The 18,117-nt window shown below is 45.2% G+C and overlaps 1 protein-coding gene across 3 annotated transcripts in view; it reads right to left on the reverse strand.

Moving 5' to 3' along the window:
* Nucleotides 1-11,908: 11,908 nt before the first annotated feature.
* The window catches only part of ZC3H7B (zinc finger CCCH-type containing 7B), a 90,141-nt gene continuing 83,932 nt past the window's right edge, over nt 11,909-18,117 (reverse strand). For all 3 annotated transcript variants that reach the window (XM_019515116.1, XM_019515114.1, XM_019515115.1), the window contains exons 22-23: nt 17,045-17,208; nt 11,909-16,181 (exon numbers count right to left, since the gene is read on the reverse strand). In XM_019515116.1, coding sequence (XP_019370661.1) covers nt 15,989-16,181; nt 17,045-17,208 — 357 coding nt within the window. In that variant the 3' untranslated portion in view covers nt 11,909-15,988. The remainder of the gene's footprint in view (nt 16,182-17,044; nt 17,209-18,117) is intronic.

Here is an 18,117-nt window from a genome sequence, read left to right on the forward strand (position 1 = left end):
GCCCCGCCCCGCGCCGGCCAATGGCGGAGCTGCCCCGCGAGCGCCCCGGGCTGAGCTGCCCGCCAGGATAGGCGGCTAGGGTGCGCCTCGGCCAATCAGGGGGCAGAGAACGGGGCTAGTTACCTAACGTTCCAATTCCTGAGGTGTCTGTGTGCCTTTTCCGCCGCTGACCCTGCAGAGCCTCAGAGCTAGTCACAGATGGGCGCTGTACCGTACCCCAGTGACTGCCAGGCCCAAGGAGAGCCCCTCTCTCTGACATCTCTCCATGCTGTTTACTACCTCCCCTCAGGCACACTCCCTGGACACAGCGGCAGCCCTGCCATGCTGCCCTGACACGGGTAATACTGGGAACAGGGCAAGGCACCGGGGTTCCCCTTCAAAAATTTCACTCTTACCCATTTTTGCCTAAAAAAATAGAACACAATAAAATAAGGAGCATTCGTCCGCAAAGTCAACGCAAAAGCTGATCCAGAAACAACAAGATGAGCAGACACCATCCTGGGTGATGGAGCTGAGGTCTTTAGAGGTAGTGAAGGGCTTGTTGACTTCCTTTGTGGGAAGTTAAGCGTGAGCATAAATGTTTCCCACTTTAGTGGCTAAAGTCCTTCCTCTGACGTCACCTGGCTCTGAGGGGGAACAGATCTGGCTGTCCTCAAGCGGTCTCTCCTGAACCTTTCAGAATCGTGTTTCTGCGGCTGCATGGGGCAAACAGAACCACCTTTACTTTCCCCGCTTTTTAACTATATCCCTCTGCACTCCTCTGCTGTCATTTCACATGTGTGTATTTAAATTAGTACTAATTAAATATTTCATAAGCATGGGCAAATCAACAACTTCTAACACTTGGGGTTCCCAGAAAGTGGACCCAAGCCAGCAAAGCAAGTTACATCATACTTAATTTGAGCACAGAAAAGTACCTCTACTGAAGTGAGTGGGACCACTCACACCTTGAAATATATGCATGTGCAAAAACCCCTGGCATTCAGGACTGGCTCAAGAATGGCATGAGCAGTCAAGTGTTAACCAAAAAAGCCATGACAGCATTCACAGCCTTAAGTGCACTGTGATAAACATGCTTCAGTTCAAAAGGATACAGGACGGTACTTGTACAGATTGAAAGAGACAGATTGTAGGTGTTGCATGGAGAACGCAGCCAATGCATGCAGCAAAAAGAAAAAGCAAGCAAACAAAAACCCTCATAACATTTCCTGTGAAAGCTGTAGGTGACAGGCTGAAAAGCCAATTTGGCTTTGGAGCCAGGGTCTGGGTTTCATTGGCTTACATATTTTGCTGGGACAGTGTTTTAAAACTGATGATCTTTTTTCTGCCCCTCCAAGAATACTGTGTTTCTTTTCAGTATCACAATAAACAGGTTAGATATATTTAAAATAGAAAGAATGGGGGAACGTGCTTATCCTGGGCTGTATGGCTGAGATTTTCAAATTAATTAGAGCTAATAAGCTTTGAAAAAAATCTCAAGTTAGGTGTTTTTGGCACAGCACTTAGATTCAATAACATTAAGCCCTCAGCACCTTCCTTTAAATCAAAAAACAAGAAATAGCCAACATTTGATAACAATCAACTCACACGCAGGCTGGCACTACCTACAAGTACCAGTCTTTACAGTGTACCTCTCCGCCAAAAGCTATGGTAAAGTGATAGGCCCCAGAGGATTCCTTAACGCTCAAAAGATTGTGGCTACTTTAATCCCAGGGGAGAAGAATCGGTTCTCCCTGGTGGAGACCAACTTGTCAGCAGCTCCCTTGTAGAGCGAGGAAGCTCTGAGTCTCCACCCATTCTTCAGTATAGGGCAGAAAAGAGACATACTCTTTCAAGGAGAAGGCCTATGTTCTTCTCTCCCACCTACCATCTAGTTTCAAACCTTGTCCATCTTGGTTGGTAGAGGCAGGTGGATTGGTTGTAGAGCCATTCATTATTGTGAGGCTCTGTCCATGTCTGCATAATGTGGACTGGCACCCACTGTGCCTCGATATGCAATGATCTGTCCTTCTCACTCTCCTCCTGTTGACTCCAGGATGGTTATCAGTTCAGTTATGACCAAATCACAGTTAGTCCCTTTCTAAGATAGTAATGGAGGGGGTGGTGGTATTTCAGTTGCACATGCCATTGGACACCTGTGACATCCTGATTCCATGCTGGGCTGTGACCTCTCTTGGAAGGTGATACTGCACTGATCAGGGACATTTTGACTGAACACCCCCTAGTTATCTGTTGCATAATCTTCTTGTCAGTAATTTGTAGAACTATTGACTGTGGATTTTTGCTGCAGCAAATGAGGGAATTTATGAGGGTGTGAAATTGCCAGCACGAGTGTTTTACCATTTGGTAGTGATGGACCAAACGATGGGTGCTATTCAACTGAGATCAAATAGATCATTTCTTATGTCCACTTATATCTCTGAGATGTCTTGCTAAAATTATACATTTCTCTTGTCCCATAGACCCAGAAAATGTTGTCTCTGTCCTGGAGAAATGCTTCTATAATACATAATACATTATGGTGTATCAGGGCTTACTTGATTTCAAGACCTTGGAAAACAAATCCTTCCAGGGGGTAGCATCATAAAAACAAGGAGCTTGTCTCTTCTTTTGGGTCCCTACTTGTGAGGGGATGTGATGGGGGTTAGTGAAGATAGTTTAAGTAAACATTGTCTCATCTGAAACAGCCATGTATTAGCTATGGCACCAAGGTGTCCAGTTTGGACTAGCTATACCCTTATTTATCCTGCGATGATTTACAGGCTTGTGTAAAGGTTTATGTTGTAATTAAATTTAAATGTAGCTCTCAGTAGGACTTCATCATTCACAACTTGTTAATCCCCTAGCAGCATGTTTGCTCACAGATTTGAGCAACCATGATCATATTATACCAGCCCTGCATTCTTTATGTGAATTAAGATTGAGTTACCACTCCTAGATCTTAAAGCCCTATATGGTGCAGGTTTGGGCTACCTTCACAACCATTTTGCTAAATTTTGGCCTGCTGAATGCATATCTGATTGCACACACCCTGCTGCTTGCTGATCCCACTCTCATGCTTGCATTAGGTCTGCATGGGATACTGGCTTTGCTACACTGGGTTCCTAAGTATATGGTTCCCCTGGCATCTGTTTCAGTACAGCTCTCTGCATTTTTCACATTCTTTTCACTCCAGTTATGTGTTTTAATAACAATTAATGGTAGGCCCATACTCCTTCCTTCAAACCCCAGCTCTTCATGGAACTGATCCTTTTGCTAGTAGCAGATCTAACAATTTAGCGTTGTTTGCTTTAAATTAATTTCACATTGAGAGAGTATTTTCCTATAGAGTTTTATCATAAATTGTTATTGCTTAAAGTGTATCACTGAGCACCCTCGATGCCACTATCATTAACATCATTAGTACCCTTCTTGATCTGAACAGTAAATCAAAGTTTGGGGGAGTGGAGGGGTTGTTTTGGTTAAGAGAGGACATGGTGAAGTCAGGTATCTTTGAAGAAAACCTCTTTATTTACAAAGAACATGCAGGGTTCTGGTTCTTCAGAACACAGGAGTCAAACAACAGGAGATGATTTCCTTGGGCACAGCTCCATGTTCCTGTGTGCCACTAAGCTGTTAGCCCAGACAGTACTCTCATCTTTTTCTCAGGGTCATACTAGGAGCACTGCTGTAGTGAGCTTTCTGCTACTTCCATTCGCTTGCTTCTCTTACACATATGCCTTCACTCAAAACAATACCCGGTAGGGCCCTTCTATACGCATCATTCAAATTCTTGTGAGGCCTTGGGCAGTGGCAGAGGCCTATGTTTTAGTCAGAAAATCAGTATTTTTTCATAGAGGAGCTTAACTGTTCCCTACAGCTATCTTAAATAAAGGGTGATGGCTAAACTCACCCATTTCAGTTATATTTTGCTCAACCTTCAGCATTCATTATTATTATAGCTCAGCCTCAATGGGGAGTAAGTGAAGTTCTCTGCTTATGGAGTGCAGTTTGTCTCCTAGAATAGAAATGTTATAAATAGATGGGTTTTTTTCATTCAGTTGAGACAATTAATTTTGGCAGCAGAACCATCTTCTATTGAATGATGTAGTCATCTCTCACAAGGCTTTAGTGTCACTTCTGTTGCAAAAGGATTCCTAGCGGACTTTAGGAAGGCTCCAACCCTTGTAGTTATAAAAATCTGGCACTTCATTCCTTGGCATTCATTTCCCATCGTACCAGGAAACAATTTATTGGTGGCTAGACATTAACCTTTCTACATCAGTCATTTAGATTTTTTGGTATTTAGTCTTAAACCCCCTAATGTACTAAATAATCAACTGAAATCAGTGACTGAGCAGGAGATTTACCTATTTATTCCGTAAATAATTTGGACTTATTTTGAGGAATTTTTGTAGCTTTTGACAGGAGCCAGATTTCCACACATTCTCTGCTAATGACTTACGTTTCACTACCACGTTTGAAAAGGAATGTTTGCTGCATATCTAGCTTACCCATTCCAGAAGGGCATTATCCACACCTCCAGGGATGGTGGTTATAAGTGAAAGGCATTTATACCACCTCTTGGGAGCCCAGGTCTGTGATACCAGAGCAAGTGGAAGTCTGGGATTCAACTGCATCAGTAGAGCTGGAAAGGATTGTACTAAGCCTACTGGGGCAGCTGCCAAACAGAACTGAGGTTCAGTGGCCTTCCTTGAGTTGCTTTCCAGTATCTTTCTGTTCATTTTGAATCAGCCCCTAGCCAATGACTATCCATTGCATTAAATTAATTGGTTGGATCTTTTGCCCTTTGTGAACAATTATAACTGATCACCACAGGCTAGGCTGTTGGGTGTGTAATTCAAATAAATGGAGACACAATTATTAAAAAAAATAATTATGCAGCAAAGCAGCAACTGGATGGCTCAGGGGGTCAAGAATGGAAGAGGGAGATTTTCTATTGTTACAATGCTAGAGACTCAATTCAGTGACTGTAAAAGGAGTTGATCAATTTAAGTCTAGTTTGTATAAGTACTGTATCAGGGTTCAGTCCCCTCCCACAATTATTGACAGAACCAGAGTATCTGAACTGGGTTTGCCTCATTTGGCACTCTGTTTATAAAGTCTTAACCAAATGGCATACTGTAGCAGTCCTGCAAGTACAAACTCTCCTTGCCAGGCTATGCTCCTGACTCCCACAGTTTTCTCAGCCGTTGTTTTCTCCAGGGGACATAATCTTCCAGCGCTATGATCTATTAGTCCCGGAGCTAACTGGCTTCTAGACTACCAACTCCTGGACTGCTTATTTATTTCTTTTCACTGTTGAAGTAGTCTTAAAGAGGCCATCACAATCAGGTACATGCCTACATTACAAAACTGCTCCCACTTGGTGGTGTTAGTACTCAACAAGGGCTTACACCAAACTCCCTCCTTATTTCCTGGGTTGGTATCTTGCAAGGGGGTAGTATGTGATGGAATTACACATGAAAATCCTGTTTTAAGGGTGGAGAATTTGATTGCTATGGACATCTGTCTGACTCCTTGCAGCAGGACAATTAAAAAAATTTAACCCAGTTGGTTGTTGAAAGGCCTCCTTCCCCCCAGCTTAATCAGAAAAGGTCAGCCTGATTGATCAGAATGTTCCTGTCACAGCTCCTACAGGAGAGGAAAGGTGGGGAGGGAAGGAGGAAGAATTAGAGTTAATCCCCAGATACAGGCTGCTGGTGGGAGCCAGGGAGGTGTGCCTCATGTCAACAGCAGGCTGAACATTTCTCCTTAATCCTTTTCTTTGATCACTAGGCACATCACCGCAGGGTGTTCAGTTTCAGCTCAGCTCCCCCAGGCAGGGTGATAGGGAGGGGAGGGCAGGCTGTTTGTTGTGGAAGCCATAGGAATAGGATAAAGCACTCTCCTCCTTGAAGTGGGGAAAGCATTGGCTTTTGGTCTCACCTGTAGGAACAGAATTTCAGCCCCTTCACCCCTGCTTAACACAAGCTTGAGAAATGCTTCCCCAGCTGTCTGACAGCAGCTCACAGCCAAGTGCAGTGGTCAGAGCAGGGTTTTTCAGCTGCTCTGGCTAGGTATCTCCATGACCAATATCTCTGTGACTTCAGATTGGCATTGCTGTGATCAGTACTTCAAGCTGGCACTTGTGTATAGCCCATGGACCATACAGCCCTCCATTTGACAGTCCTATGGTTTTTTCTGCCATCTTATTCCCCATTGTCTGTGTGCACTTCAGTTCTTTTTTCACAATGTTAATGAGTCCTAGCAGCAATGCTTTGGCCCCTTCCTTCTGTCCCACATATCAATGACAAGCAGGGTCTATTACTGGGGCCCCTGTATTGAACAAGCAACTGAAATGGGCTAAGCAAACAGAATAAGTTGCATTTCTAGCCTTAGGCAGAAGACATTGCTCACACAGGGCATGCCAGAAGCTAATTAGCTTGCCAATGTAAAAATGTGTCCCCTTGGACAACTCTCATTGCAGATGGGTCCCCTATACCTTTGCTAACCCAAACCTATCCTTTGCAGGTTGCTGCTCCCTGGAAAATTAAGATGGTAGGCAGGGACCTAACATGAGAATCATTCCTGGAATCACCAGGAGCATCTCTTCCCCAGGAGGAAAAGGCAGGCAGACCTAGAGCTGCAGCTGTGCGTTTCTCTTGTTGTTATGAAACGTGGTAGCCAAAATAGAACCAGATTTGGAAAATGCCGGATGCATGGTCTCACAAAGAGTCCCTTGCTTCCAGCACCCCTGTTAGGAGTCAAATTAATATAGGAGAGTGATGGAAGAAAGGAAAGTAGTTGAAAACACAGAAGGATCAGCACTTCTGACTGAGGTGGCCACTAAAGCAACTGAAGCTCTTCCGTGTAGGCCCTCATGCCTCTTTTATATCAGATAGTTGTAACCAGCAAGGTAGGCTGTTGTAATAAAAAAATCATTGTACAGGTTTGAATCCTGTAGACTACAAATTATGCAGTGCAGTTCCCCTGTGGTCTGCAGTTTTACCTAGAAAAGTTGTGGAATCACCGCTACTGGAAGTTTGAAAGGGCAGGTTAGGCCAGTTGTTCTCAACCTTGTTAGACTCAAGGCACCCTTTGGAAAATACCAGTTTTTTGTTTTCACTCATTTTTTGACTACATAAAAATATTAGAGGTGTTCTGTTGCAAAGAACTCAGAAAGACCACAACAACTCAGAAAGTTTTTACACTATGGATTCCTATTTGAAAACTCTGGGTTTATCATGTGAATTGTGTGCACACACCTAACAGTGCATGACATCCCGCAGCACCCTTGAAAAGTTCCCTGGCTGAGAAGCACTGGGTTAGACCACTGATTCCCAAAGAGCATGCCATGGCACAGGGATAGATGTGTGCTGTGAGATCCCATTAGGGGTAAATGCTCTAGTCTCCCATCCAGGACCCTATGCCTGACCCAGCTACTCCAGTAGTGCCTGCAGCTGCTCCTCTGGAGACTGCCATTGCTATTCATTCCCTCCTTTACCCATTCCTCAGCAGCCCTTGTGCCTGACCCCCTCATGCTCCCAGCAGTGCACTTGACTGCAAGTGGGCAAGTGAATGCAGACAGAGAAAACTTTGCAACCTGGCTCATCCACTTCACTCCTTCCATGCTCTAGGGGTCATGGGGGTGATCATGGGTATGTGAGACCTTGCAGGAGGAGCCTTGGTAGCAGGGGCTGTTCTTCTCCCCTGAGGTACAAACCAGAGGTCAGCAGGGGGCAGACATCGGAAAGAGCAAGGCACAGCAGGGTGAGGTCCTGCTCCTACTGCCCTTAGGTGGTACCAGCTAGATCAGTGATTCTCAACATTTTTTTAGCCTCAAGGCCCCCCTCCATATCTTTTCTGAATTAGATCTAATCTCAGTGATTTTCAACTGGGGTGCTGTGAAATCTGAAAAGCATGCTCCCAATTTTAATCCAGAAAAAAGTGCCTGAGGTGCCAAAAGTCTGGGAAACTCTGGGTTAGATTAACATTTGTCTGACCCAAGGTTTGGACTAGACCAGATCTCTAGAGATCCCTCCCAGCCCTATTTTTCTGTGATTCTTTATAAGACGGCTAAGACCAGCTCTGTAATTAATACTGACATCTCTCAGCCACCTCTTTTACCCCTTATATCCCAAAGCACTGTACAGACTGTACTACTCACCCGTCACTGAAATGTAGCTGCCTGTGGGATTATACGCCACACAGCAGAACTGAACAGCAGATCAGAACAGGAAGCAAAGAACACTGTGTCCAACTGAAGCTACCAGGAGGAATTTGGGTCAGAAGAAAACAATTACCCAGGCCGGAACTTGGATGAGGCTGACACTCATATTGTTACGAAAAACATCTTTGGATGATCCAGAACAGTCAGGGTCTCTGATTCTTTTAGGTCTCCAAGCAGAGATGGCAGAAGCCTGTGCTGTCATTTTGAAATGTCAATTCTGCACAGACTCAGAGGCAGCATGTGGGCATGAGTCACTCACACCACTTCCTACAGCACCTCGAGTTCCCTTGCAGGTTCTCCCATTCATGTTTGGCTTATGAATGCTGAAGCAGTCACACTCCCTATTCAGCTGGTGCTACCCATCTCTACTTTTCTAGGCCTGCTGCCAAAGGAGTACCAGGGCAGGGTGTTAGTCAATATGCAGCTACAGCAACAAGCAACCCTGCCCCTCCTTCTAGGCACCAGAACGGTCACTGTAGACCAAGGGAATTGCTCTAGGACTAAGAGAGATTTATCCAGGACCCCTGCAAGAATAAACACTTCTTCTCTGAGCATGAAAAGTCTGTGCCTAGGGTCTCATTTTAGAGCCTGTAGTTCTTAAGGCAATTAGAGAATGTTAATGCTTGGAGTGCAGCATCCCATATACAGAATTGCAGAGGTGCCAGCCCAAGGGATCAGTCAGAGGCAGTCATAGTAATGATTGCTGCCCCGGCAAGGAAGGGTTAGATGGGCTAGGGACAGACATTCCAAAAGCCTGAGCCTGAATTAATTCAATCTTTGCAGGTTAGTCTAACCTGGCTAATCTAAACTGGTTTGTAACCACAGACATCCCAGAAATGCAGGCATATGTCTGCAGTGGCTCAGGCTAGAATCTGGGGAGTGCAAGAGCAGCTCTCCCTTCTATTTCAGTGCTGAACTGTGGTGTGGGGGAGGCTTGGCCAGGCCCTGGCAGGACACTCGTGCTTAGCAGGGAGTGGGGGGGGCGGGGAGCACAGGGGGAAGCCAGGCAGATACCTGCAGTCTGTGGGAGCTACAGCTTGGGAGCAGAGGGGAGGGGCCAGCTCTGCTGTGGAGCAGAGACCCCCGCTCAGCCCAGAGAGCATGCTGGGATGCTGGGGGAGTCTGGCTTAACTTAAACCAGCAAGGGGTCTTGGACAGACATTGCATAAACCGGTTTGACCCAAGTCAGTTAAGTCTGATGCTACATTCAGCCAGGTTTAGCTCAAACCAATTTCAGTCATTTTCAAATTGGTTTATATCCACTGAATATCTGTTCTGTTATAGGTTTAAACCAGTTTCTGATCACTTAAATTGGTTTATGTATAATGTTTGTCCCTAGCCATGGGGCTCAGCCATGGCCATCTAAGCACCTCACTGGATCCCAAACTGTGCAGAAGAGGCATCCACATTTTGGATGCATGTAGAACTACATGGTGCTCCTGATGGGAGACCAAGGAGTGCCAAGCAGTGGGTGCCAGCTGAAGATGCGCTGCCTAGAAACTGGCTGGTAGAATCAGCTGCAAAGCCTGAAAGGACTTCCAAGCTGCCCAAGAAATTTCTCTGCCCCATGCTGATGGGTACCCTCTACTGCCTAGTTTCTTAAGTCTATATCACACCTGCCTCTTAGTGTCTTCTCCCCTGCGTGTCATTCCCTTCCTTCCTATTACTTACCTATACCTGCCTGACTACACCAACCCCACATCTGTGGTCCCACTGTGTGTGCTGCCATCACATCATTCACTCTGTTTGTGTGCTCTGCTCTTCTCTCTGCCCTGTGTCTATCTGGTCTGCTTAGACTGTAATCCCTTTGGGGCAGGGACCATCTGTTGCTGGGTTTGTACAGTATCTCACAAAATGCAGCTCCATACTGAACTGGCCTTTTGGCACTGCCACAATAATAACTATGATTCACGACAATATTTGCCTCTTCATGTTGCATTATTGTTTTACAGTGATACTCTATAAATGTGGAAAGACAGATGTGATCAATCAAATGTGGAAAGACAGATGTGATCAATCAATGAATCAGTTTGAAAACCCATGTTAGGCCGGGCATGGAATAATCGGATTGTGAGATTACAATGCAACTTCATTAAAGGTCTTTTTTTTTTTAAACATTACCCACCCCTGGTTAGCCCACTGAGGGTGCACCTCCCACTTCTCTGACATTCTGTTCAGTTCATCCAGTACAATCTCTTCTACTGCCTTTCTCAGTTCTTCCTCCATTAAATTAGCATGTTATCTAGCTTGCTGTGCAACCCTGGAGCCTTCTTCACTGGTGGCAAGAGCAATTCATGGCTCACTCTCTCGTTGTTAAATGTTTGCGTTTTCACTTTAACTTGTTCCAAGCCATTCATTGCTCCTTGTCTTCAAGCTTCAGCATTCCTTCAGTGAACTTTGGTGGTCATTTTACCTTGAAGGTGTTTTCAGTTTGGGTGCATGTCCCTGAAGAAGATTCTCCTTTCTTGACCATGAATACTTTGCCCCATCAGTTTTTCTCCTCATGTCTTGCCTTCTGATCCTTCCATCTTACTCTATTGCCTTTTGTACTTTTACAGCTTTTTCACAAATGGTGGAGACACACTCAATGTTCCAGGCAAAGGCATGCTACCTGCATAGAGGGTGCTTACAGAACTTACCAAAGGGCACCTTGATCATGCTGTAACACAACCATCTCACAAATTTTACATGCAATATCTTGAGACATTTTAAAACAGTGTTGGATTGTTTTCTTTTTATGGTTTTGCACTGCCAGCTTCATTTAGCCCGGCATTCTATCAGTGGATCATCCTCTGCCTGTGCCCTCTACAAAGCTGTTCTGCAATTTGTAACCAGGCTCCTTTTTGTAATCTTGAACCCATGGAGAGCTCATAATCTGTTGATCCCTCAACTCCAGTCAGTATATGGGTATTTATAGAGCCCCCATCACAGTAGGAGCCAAATGCTTCCATATGACTTTCTTTGCAACATCTCCGACATTTGCATTATAAACAAGGGGAATCTCAGATGGATTTGCATTTAGGCAGTTAGTGAAAATAGATGTCCTAGTATCAGATGTCCTTTAAGTTCCCTGTGTTGCCCAAGTGGATATAGTATTCCTATATTAGATGAAAATCTGGGCAAGTACTTGGTACTGCCTGAGCTTCCAGTACCTAGGTGCAGAGGCCTGTGGGGAGCTTTTCATGATGCAATGCATTTTGGGAGGTTGTTTTACACAGAAACCTGGGTGGGGAGGGAACCATTTAACCTAGTTGCACAAAGCAGCACACACAGCAGAAGAACTCTTGGAATAGGGTTACAACCAGCTGGCAATCAGCAGCTTCAAATCCTGGTTGCCCCATAATTAGGAGACATATCAATGTAGAATGGGATCACAAACCTTGCGCAGACTCAGAATGAGGACTAAAATTGTATCTCCTAAATGGACTGCTTTCATATAGAAGACTGGCATATCCAGCAGAGACCTGTAATGTGTCTGATGATACACATGCACATACACACACTTGCAATGAGAAAGACAGCTCCATATTATACCAAAGGGTACCAGGTGTCCTTCAGTCCCTTGGCACAGGAACACCCCCTTTGACTTTCACACCCCATACTCACCACAGTATTACTTCATCCGAGATGCCCTGAAGCCCAAATAACGCTTTTCTGCGCCTCGTAGGAAAACACTGTCCCAACAAACCATCAGGAGAGGGTTTAAAGTGCACACTTTTATTTTCTATTACAAAGGCTAAAAGAAGCAAGTTTGTTTGTTTTTTATTAAGAACAAAACAAAAATGTTGTTAAAACGTCTACATTATTATCCTGGTACTAGATCTTTTGAAAGATACTAAGGTTTTCTTTTTAATAGTAAAGCGTGGTATTCTTGAATTATATTAATACAAAGACAATTTAAAGGACTGTAACTCATTACTATCCAGCTTAGAACTGAAGCATCCCCTTGCTTTCTTTCCCTTTTACATGCTAAGGGCCCATACATTTTTGATGCGTGATTTCATACGATCTAAATATATGATTTTTCTTTAAAGGTCTGGTTAACTCTGACACCAGCGTCACATCAATCCCACCCTTGACCCAAAGGATTTTCACTAAATCCTTTAGTATTTAACAAACTGATTTAAATCAAATACTGTGCGTTTGTGTGCTTAAGGGATATATTTTTTTTTTCCTTATCCTTTTTTCTTTATTTATTTAAAAAAAGAAATCTCTTTTGTTAACACCCCTCAGAGCGGTTTCCTTGGTGAAAATTCTACTCTTAGCTCCCACACCACATAAATGGAGAGGCTAGACTGTTATTGCAAGGTCTTTCATGAGTGCTTGGTTGAGCGTGCTCCAAAAGCAATGTAATAACACCATGGAGGCCTACAGGTTAATTGTTGTGCTCCCAGTGCCGAGTATTTTTGGCAGGATGAATTTACATGCCCAAAGATCCGATGAACTTTTAAAAAGAGCTGTAAGGAAAATAAAATAAGGGTTCAAATCTGGAGCCTCTTGTCCTTGATAGTTCACTCACCAGTTAAGCACTTCAATACTCTTTCACAGAGATGGGATTGTAAGAACATCACCAGAGGGTTTTCAGAGGTATAAGAGAAACCTGTTCTATCTAGAACTTTATACCTGTCCATATTAAACCCTCCCTTCCTTCTTTATGTGCCCCCTTCCAAAACAAAGGCAATTACATTTAAACAGGAGATGCTGCGTTTCTTGGCCTGAGTCCTTTTCCATTACCCTCATTAAAAAGATTCCTTTGATACCACACACATATATAATATTATATAGAGCGATATATTTAATACCTGTGTATATATGCTTTCACGGGGGTGGGTCACATATATACACACTAAAACAAGTCTGGTGACAAAATACTGCAACACCACATATCAGGTTATCATATTAGGGAAAACAAAAATAGATACTCAATGCAGCACCTGTGACCACATCCCCCCCAACACACTTCCCTCCCTTTGCCCTCTTCATAACAATAGGCCCTGGGAACACTATCAGTTTGGAGAGGAGGGTGTGCAGAGCAGTTATTTTCTGATTAAAGAGATGGGGAGTTGTTTAAATCACTCCCCTCCATAATCTAAATAAATGATCATCTTATCTTAAATCATGGCACAGCGAACACTAGTTACACTATAAATGCAGATTTGGTTTTAACAAAAATGCTTACCAGCATTCCCCAATGCTAATTAATTTCCCCATTGCCTAAAACAGGGTACAATCCTGCAGACTGATGCCCACTTCTCTGGTTCTGGTAAATCCTGTGGGTGGTGTGGCTGCTGAACACACATTGGGAAGGCAAGGATAGGGTAGCTAGAAAAAGGTCAGAAGAAATACAGTGTCTGTCCACCCACCCAAAAAACTGCAATGCCCCATGGGACCAGGGGGTAGGGGTGAGCGAGCACTGGGGGTAGGAGGTCCCCAGTTCCCTTCACTCTGGTGGGGGGGAGGAGTGGGCAGCAACGGTGAAAGGATTCCCTCTTCTCCCAGCTCTATCATAAAGCACTCATCCTAAACAGGCTATGCACTTCCAGTGCCCTGGCATGCAAGGATCTCGCAGTGTTGTGCAGGCATTAGCGAATTAGGTCTTATACCTGGTAAAGCATTACCTCAGTTTTACAAGTAAGAAAAATGAGGGCTAGCAGCTTCTCCAGGACCAGTGAGTAGCAGAGGTAGAATGGAAAGACCAGAATCTAGGTCTCCTTGTTCCCATTTCTGAGACTGCAACCACTATGGAAGAGCTGAGCTAGCTGCCTCTACAAGAGTTTATAAAGATGCCAGCTGCCAATTCAATATTGCCCATGTATTTACATCTACGTGATCTCTCTCAGCCACAGACACAAGTGTTACTAGAGTGGGAGGGAAGGTGTGATGAAAATGGCACCCAGCACCATGCAATGTACAGCTATGTTTTACTTATTATCCATGCAGCGCGGATGCCACACCAGACAGGGCTCCGACTACTCACTGGTATAATAATCCTGTAAGACACTGTAAAGAACAAGACATTTCTCTCAAGAAGGTAGAGGCGGAGTGCTCTGGAACCAATGCTGCTGTCTAGATGCATCACATGCATGTGTAGACTGAAGGAAGTGATGGACAGGGAAGCTCAGTACGAACCATGCAGATACTGATACACCCACTCACCAGGTCCAGATGGAATAGGGCAAGGCACCAAGTTGGCCACCAGCAAAGCAGTCTACTGGCATATCCCCATTCCGTCAGAAGCTCACTACTGCCATTATAAATACTGAGATCCTGACCCAGGGGAGTTACGTGGGAGGGATTATTCTGCATTACAGTTCATGTCCACCTATCAGCAAACTAGGTTCCTCCATTTGAGCTTGATTAACTTTCTAACATAATTTATATCATACCAGTGTCAGAGATGTGAACTTCATCAAGTCCTTTCACCACTATTCTAAAGAGGCCAGCATACAAGTGACACAGCAGACACTACAGCTGCTTGCAGCCTTTTCCTTAATGCATCCCTGTCTGAAAGACATGAGGCCATGCCCTTCCTTGGAGAAGTACAGCATGTTTTAGCCCCCCTCATGGATCCCCTCTCGGTAGCCACACTATACATCAGAGAATAGTGCTAGCTCCAAATGTCACAGAACCCATGAAATCACTTCTAATCATATTGTTTCGCTAAAACACTAAGTAACACCCTAAACTTTGGGTCTGTACTACTTAATAATGTCCACTTAATTGACTTTTGGCCTGCTTCTTTTGACAGAGCCTTCAGTCTTTACAGACAGGACTAGTATCCAAGCAATTAATTAGGTTACACCATTTAAAGAGGTAAACCCCCCCTGAGGGGAGAAGCTGACTGACTTTCCACAGCCAAAGGGCAAAAAAACAGTTACTTTCCCTTCTCTGGCTGATCTTATGTGTGCAGCCATGCCAGTTTAAGAAACATCTGATATTTTTTCGGTTCATGAAAAAGACATCAAACAATCCATTACCCATTCTCTCTTCGGCTACAATCAATCACAACAGGAAACAATCACCTATGACTGCCTTCAAACTGCCAAAAGTACTTCCCAGACCCAAGTCAACTAGGGAGTGAGACACCCGTTATGGTCTTCAGCTGTCATGCGTGTCTCTGGGGAAGACTAAGGATCTAATTTTATTCCTTCACCATCACCCAGGAGTAGGAGCTCCATCCAGATGTTTTAAGCCAAATGGATTTTAAGGCAATTCTTATCTGAGTCTCTACTACAGCTGTTTTGGTACAGTTCTTCCACATTTGCATGCCAGTCAAAGGAGATAGTTGGAGGCTAATTCATAATACTGAGAATAAGGGGCATATGTAACTTTACAGGCATGCTTGTTCCAAGAACCCTGACCCTTCACTTGGCTTTTCCTCCATATCTGTATTCTTTATATTGTGATGTCCCATAAAACAAGGCAGTCAAGCTTGGAATCTGGGGACAGGAGAATCTTAACAACATGAATCTCTCTTTCTCTTTCATGCCCCACTGGGGACAGCATTTGTTCCTTTAAATAAAAAAAAAAAAAAAAGGATGGGGAAAGAGAATTAAAATAAGAAAGACAGAAAACAAATGTTATGAGCATGGCATTCGCTGGCCAAAGATGAATCAGTCTGTGATTTCATTCACCAATAAATCACCTTGGTAATCTTAAAACAAAATGAAAAAAAAAGTTCTCTTTGTGAGACACGTATCTTGAACTCTTTGCCACAGCCACCCTTTGAAAACTTGCCACTGTGTTTCTCCAGTCAATGGGTTCCCCATCCCTCCACTATACGCCATCCCTCAATAGGAAGTTGTATTTGCCGAAGTCGTCATCCCTGGGGCAAAGCAGCATGTCTTTGCGGGCTTTGGCCAGTTTCTGTTTCAGCACTTCCCTCCGATCCAGCCACTCGTTCAGCTCATCCTGGCCATGAGCGCAGCGGCACTTGTCCCCATCAGGGCAGGTCTTGGTCTTCTGGAACCTGCCAAGACAAGAACAGCTCACTTGATTTCATGCGTTTAAAGGAGCAGAATTAAACAGATTACTTGACTGCTGTAGCACCTTTAAAAACTGCTATACTCTGAAAGCCTTTGCAACCATCTCCTTAAATGGATCCATTTTCACACAACAGAAATGTTGTCACCTCTGAAGGGAAAGTGGAGACTGTATAACGGTGCACAAGCACAAGAAGTGAAGTAACTGTATTCAGTGGAGCATAGGAGGGGATTCTGTTCAGCAGAAGGAAATCATATACATTAGTACTTGGCTCACATTTATAAACTAGCACTGGCACTCTTGAGAAAAATGCTGTGGGGACTTTAAACAGGCACAAGTAGCCAAGGCCCCAGTTGTTATACCTGAAATGGCACTTCCAGCACCATATTGCCTCCTCCAAACATTTTAAGACACTGATTCAGAGAGAAGTGCAGATAAGTGAGACTAAAACCATTTAATATGGAGCCTGGGTTTTTCTGAAGGTGTCTCTCATCCTAGCAATGACCCAATCAGAGTCTGCTTAGCTTGTGAGAACTAATGTCACTGCAGTCAGCATGGCAGAGTAGTGGGGCTACAGGTTTCTTTCCTTTCCCATGGCCTAAGCTGCCGTTGTGAGTGTGGTGAAGTACTTCTGCCTTTGAATTCTGCAGTGTGTCACTCATGGTGGGAGGGATATCAGCTCAATACCAAGGCACTCCTACAAGACTTGTAACCAAGGATGTTTCCATTAAGTTCTCACCCCAACTCCCATGTGCTGACATCCTTTGGGGCTTCCTATTCAGAGCATAGTGCCCCATCCAGGTCTGCTCTCCTCTCCCCTCCCCAGGGGAAGTGTTGCATGCTCCATACCTTTCACAGAGCCGGAATTCACCCATGGGGAAGCGGTAGTTCCAGCAGCTGGAGTCATTATCAGAGGTGAAAACCTTTTCCTTGTGCTTCTCTGACTGGATGTGCTGTTGCCATTGCTTCTTGCTGTTACTGTTCTTCCCGCACAGCCAGCAGTGGTAACCCATCTAAATAGCACAGAAAGGCAGAGTGGCCCATTAGCACCACACACCCTGACCATCCCCAAGCTGGGAAGTGTAAAGAAAAAGATGCCTCCTCTAAGGGTGCACCGATAAAGATTTTTTTCAGTTGATATCAACAGCTGATTATTAACCAGCCATATTGACTGATACCGATCTGACTGCTGATATGCAGCCCCACAGCTTGAAGAGCAGCATTTGGCTGGTAAGCCTGTGTGGGGGGAAAGGGCATGGGGGCAGACTGAGGCCCCCGCAGTGAGGGAGGGAGTGGGGCTGGGGCAGATGCTGCCCAGCCAGGGTGGGGCAGGGCACAAGACAGAGCGGGCAGCTCGTCTTGGTGGGGCAGCTCCCACCCTGCATGCAGCCCTGGGGGAGACATGGTGGGCATGTGCCCCCCAGATTTGTGTGTAGGGCAAGGACAGGCTACCCACTGCAGGCTGGGGCTGGGGGCTGCATTGGCCTCTTCCCAGTGCGGGGGCAGAGCTCGGGGCAGGTGGGGATGGCACTGGAAGGGGGAGTTACAGGGTGGGTTACAGCAACCCCCAAATTTGCTGTAGCCCCCCCTCCCAGTGCTGTTGCTGCCTGTCCTGCCCCTGCCAGCCCCAGCCTGCAGTAGGCAGCCTGCCCTCGCCCCACACACAAATCCAGGGGGCACAAGCCCCCCATACCTCCCCTGGGGATATGCGCAGCAGCAGCTGCACTGCCCCCCCGCACCTTCTGGATGAGACTCCCGCTGCCCCGTCCCATGCTACGCCCCATCTGAACAGCACCTGCCCCAGCCCCAGCCCCTCCCCCACCATGGGGGCCTCAATCGCACCCCCCCCACACACCTCTTCCCCCCAAACTTAACGGCTAGACACTGCTTTCCAAGCTGCTGGGCTGCATTCCTGGCTGCGT

This window comes from Gavialis gangeticus, unplaced genomic scaffold, assembly GCF_001723915.1.
Source record: "Gavialis gangeticus isolate Ggan-Ray unplaced genomic scaffold, GavGan_comp1, whole genome shotgun sequence".
Taxonomy (NCBI): Eukaryota; Metazoa; Chordata; order Crocodylia; family Gavialidae; genus Gavialis; species Gavialis gangeticus.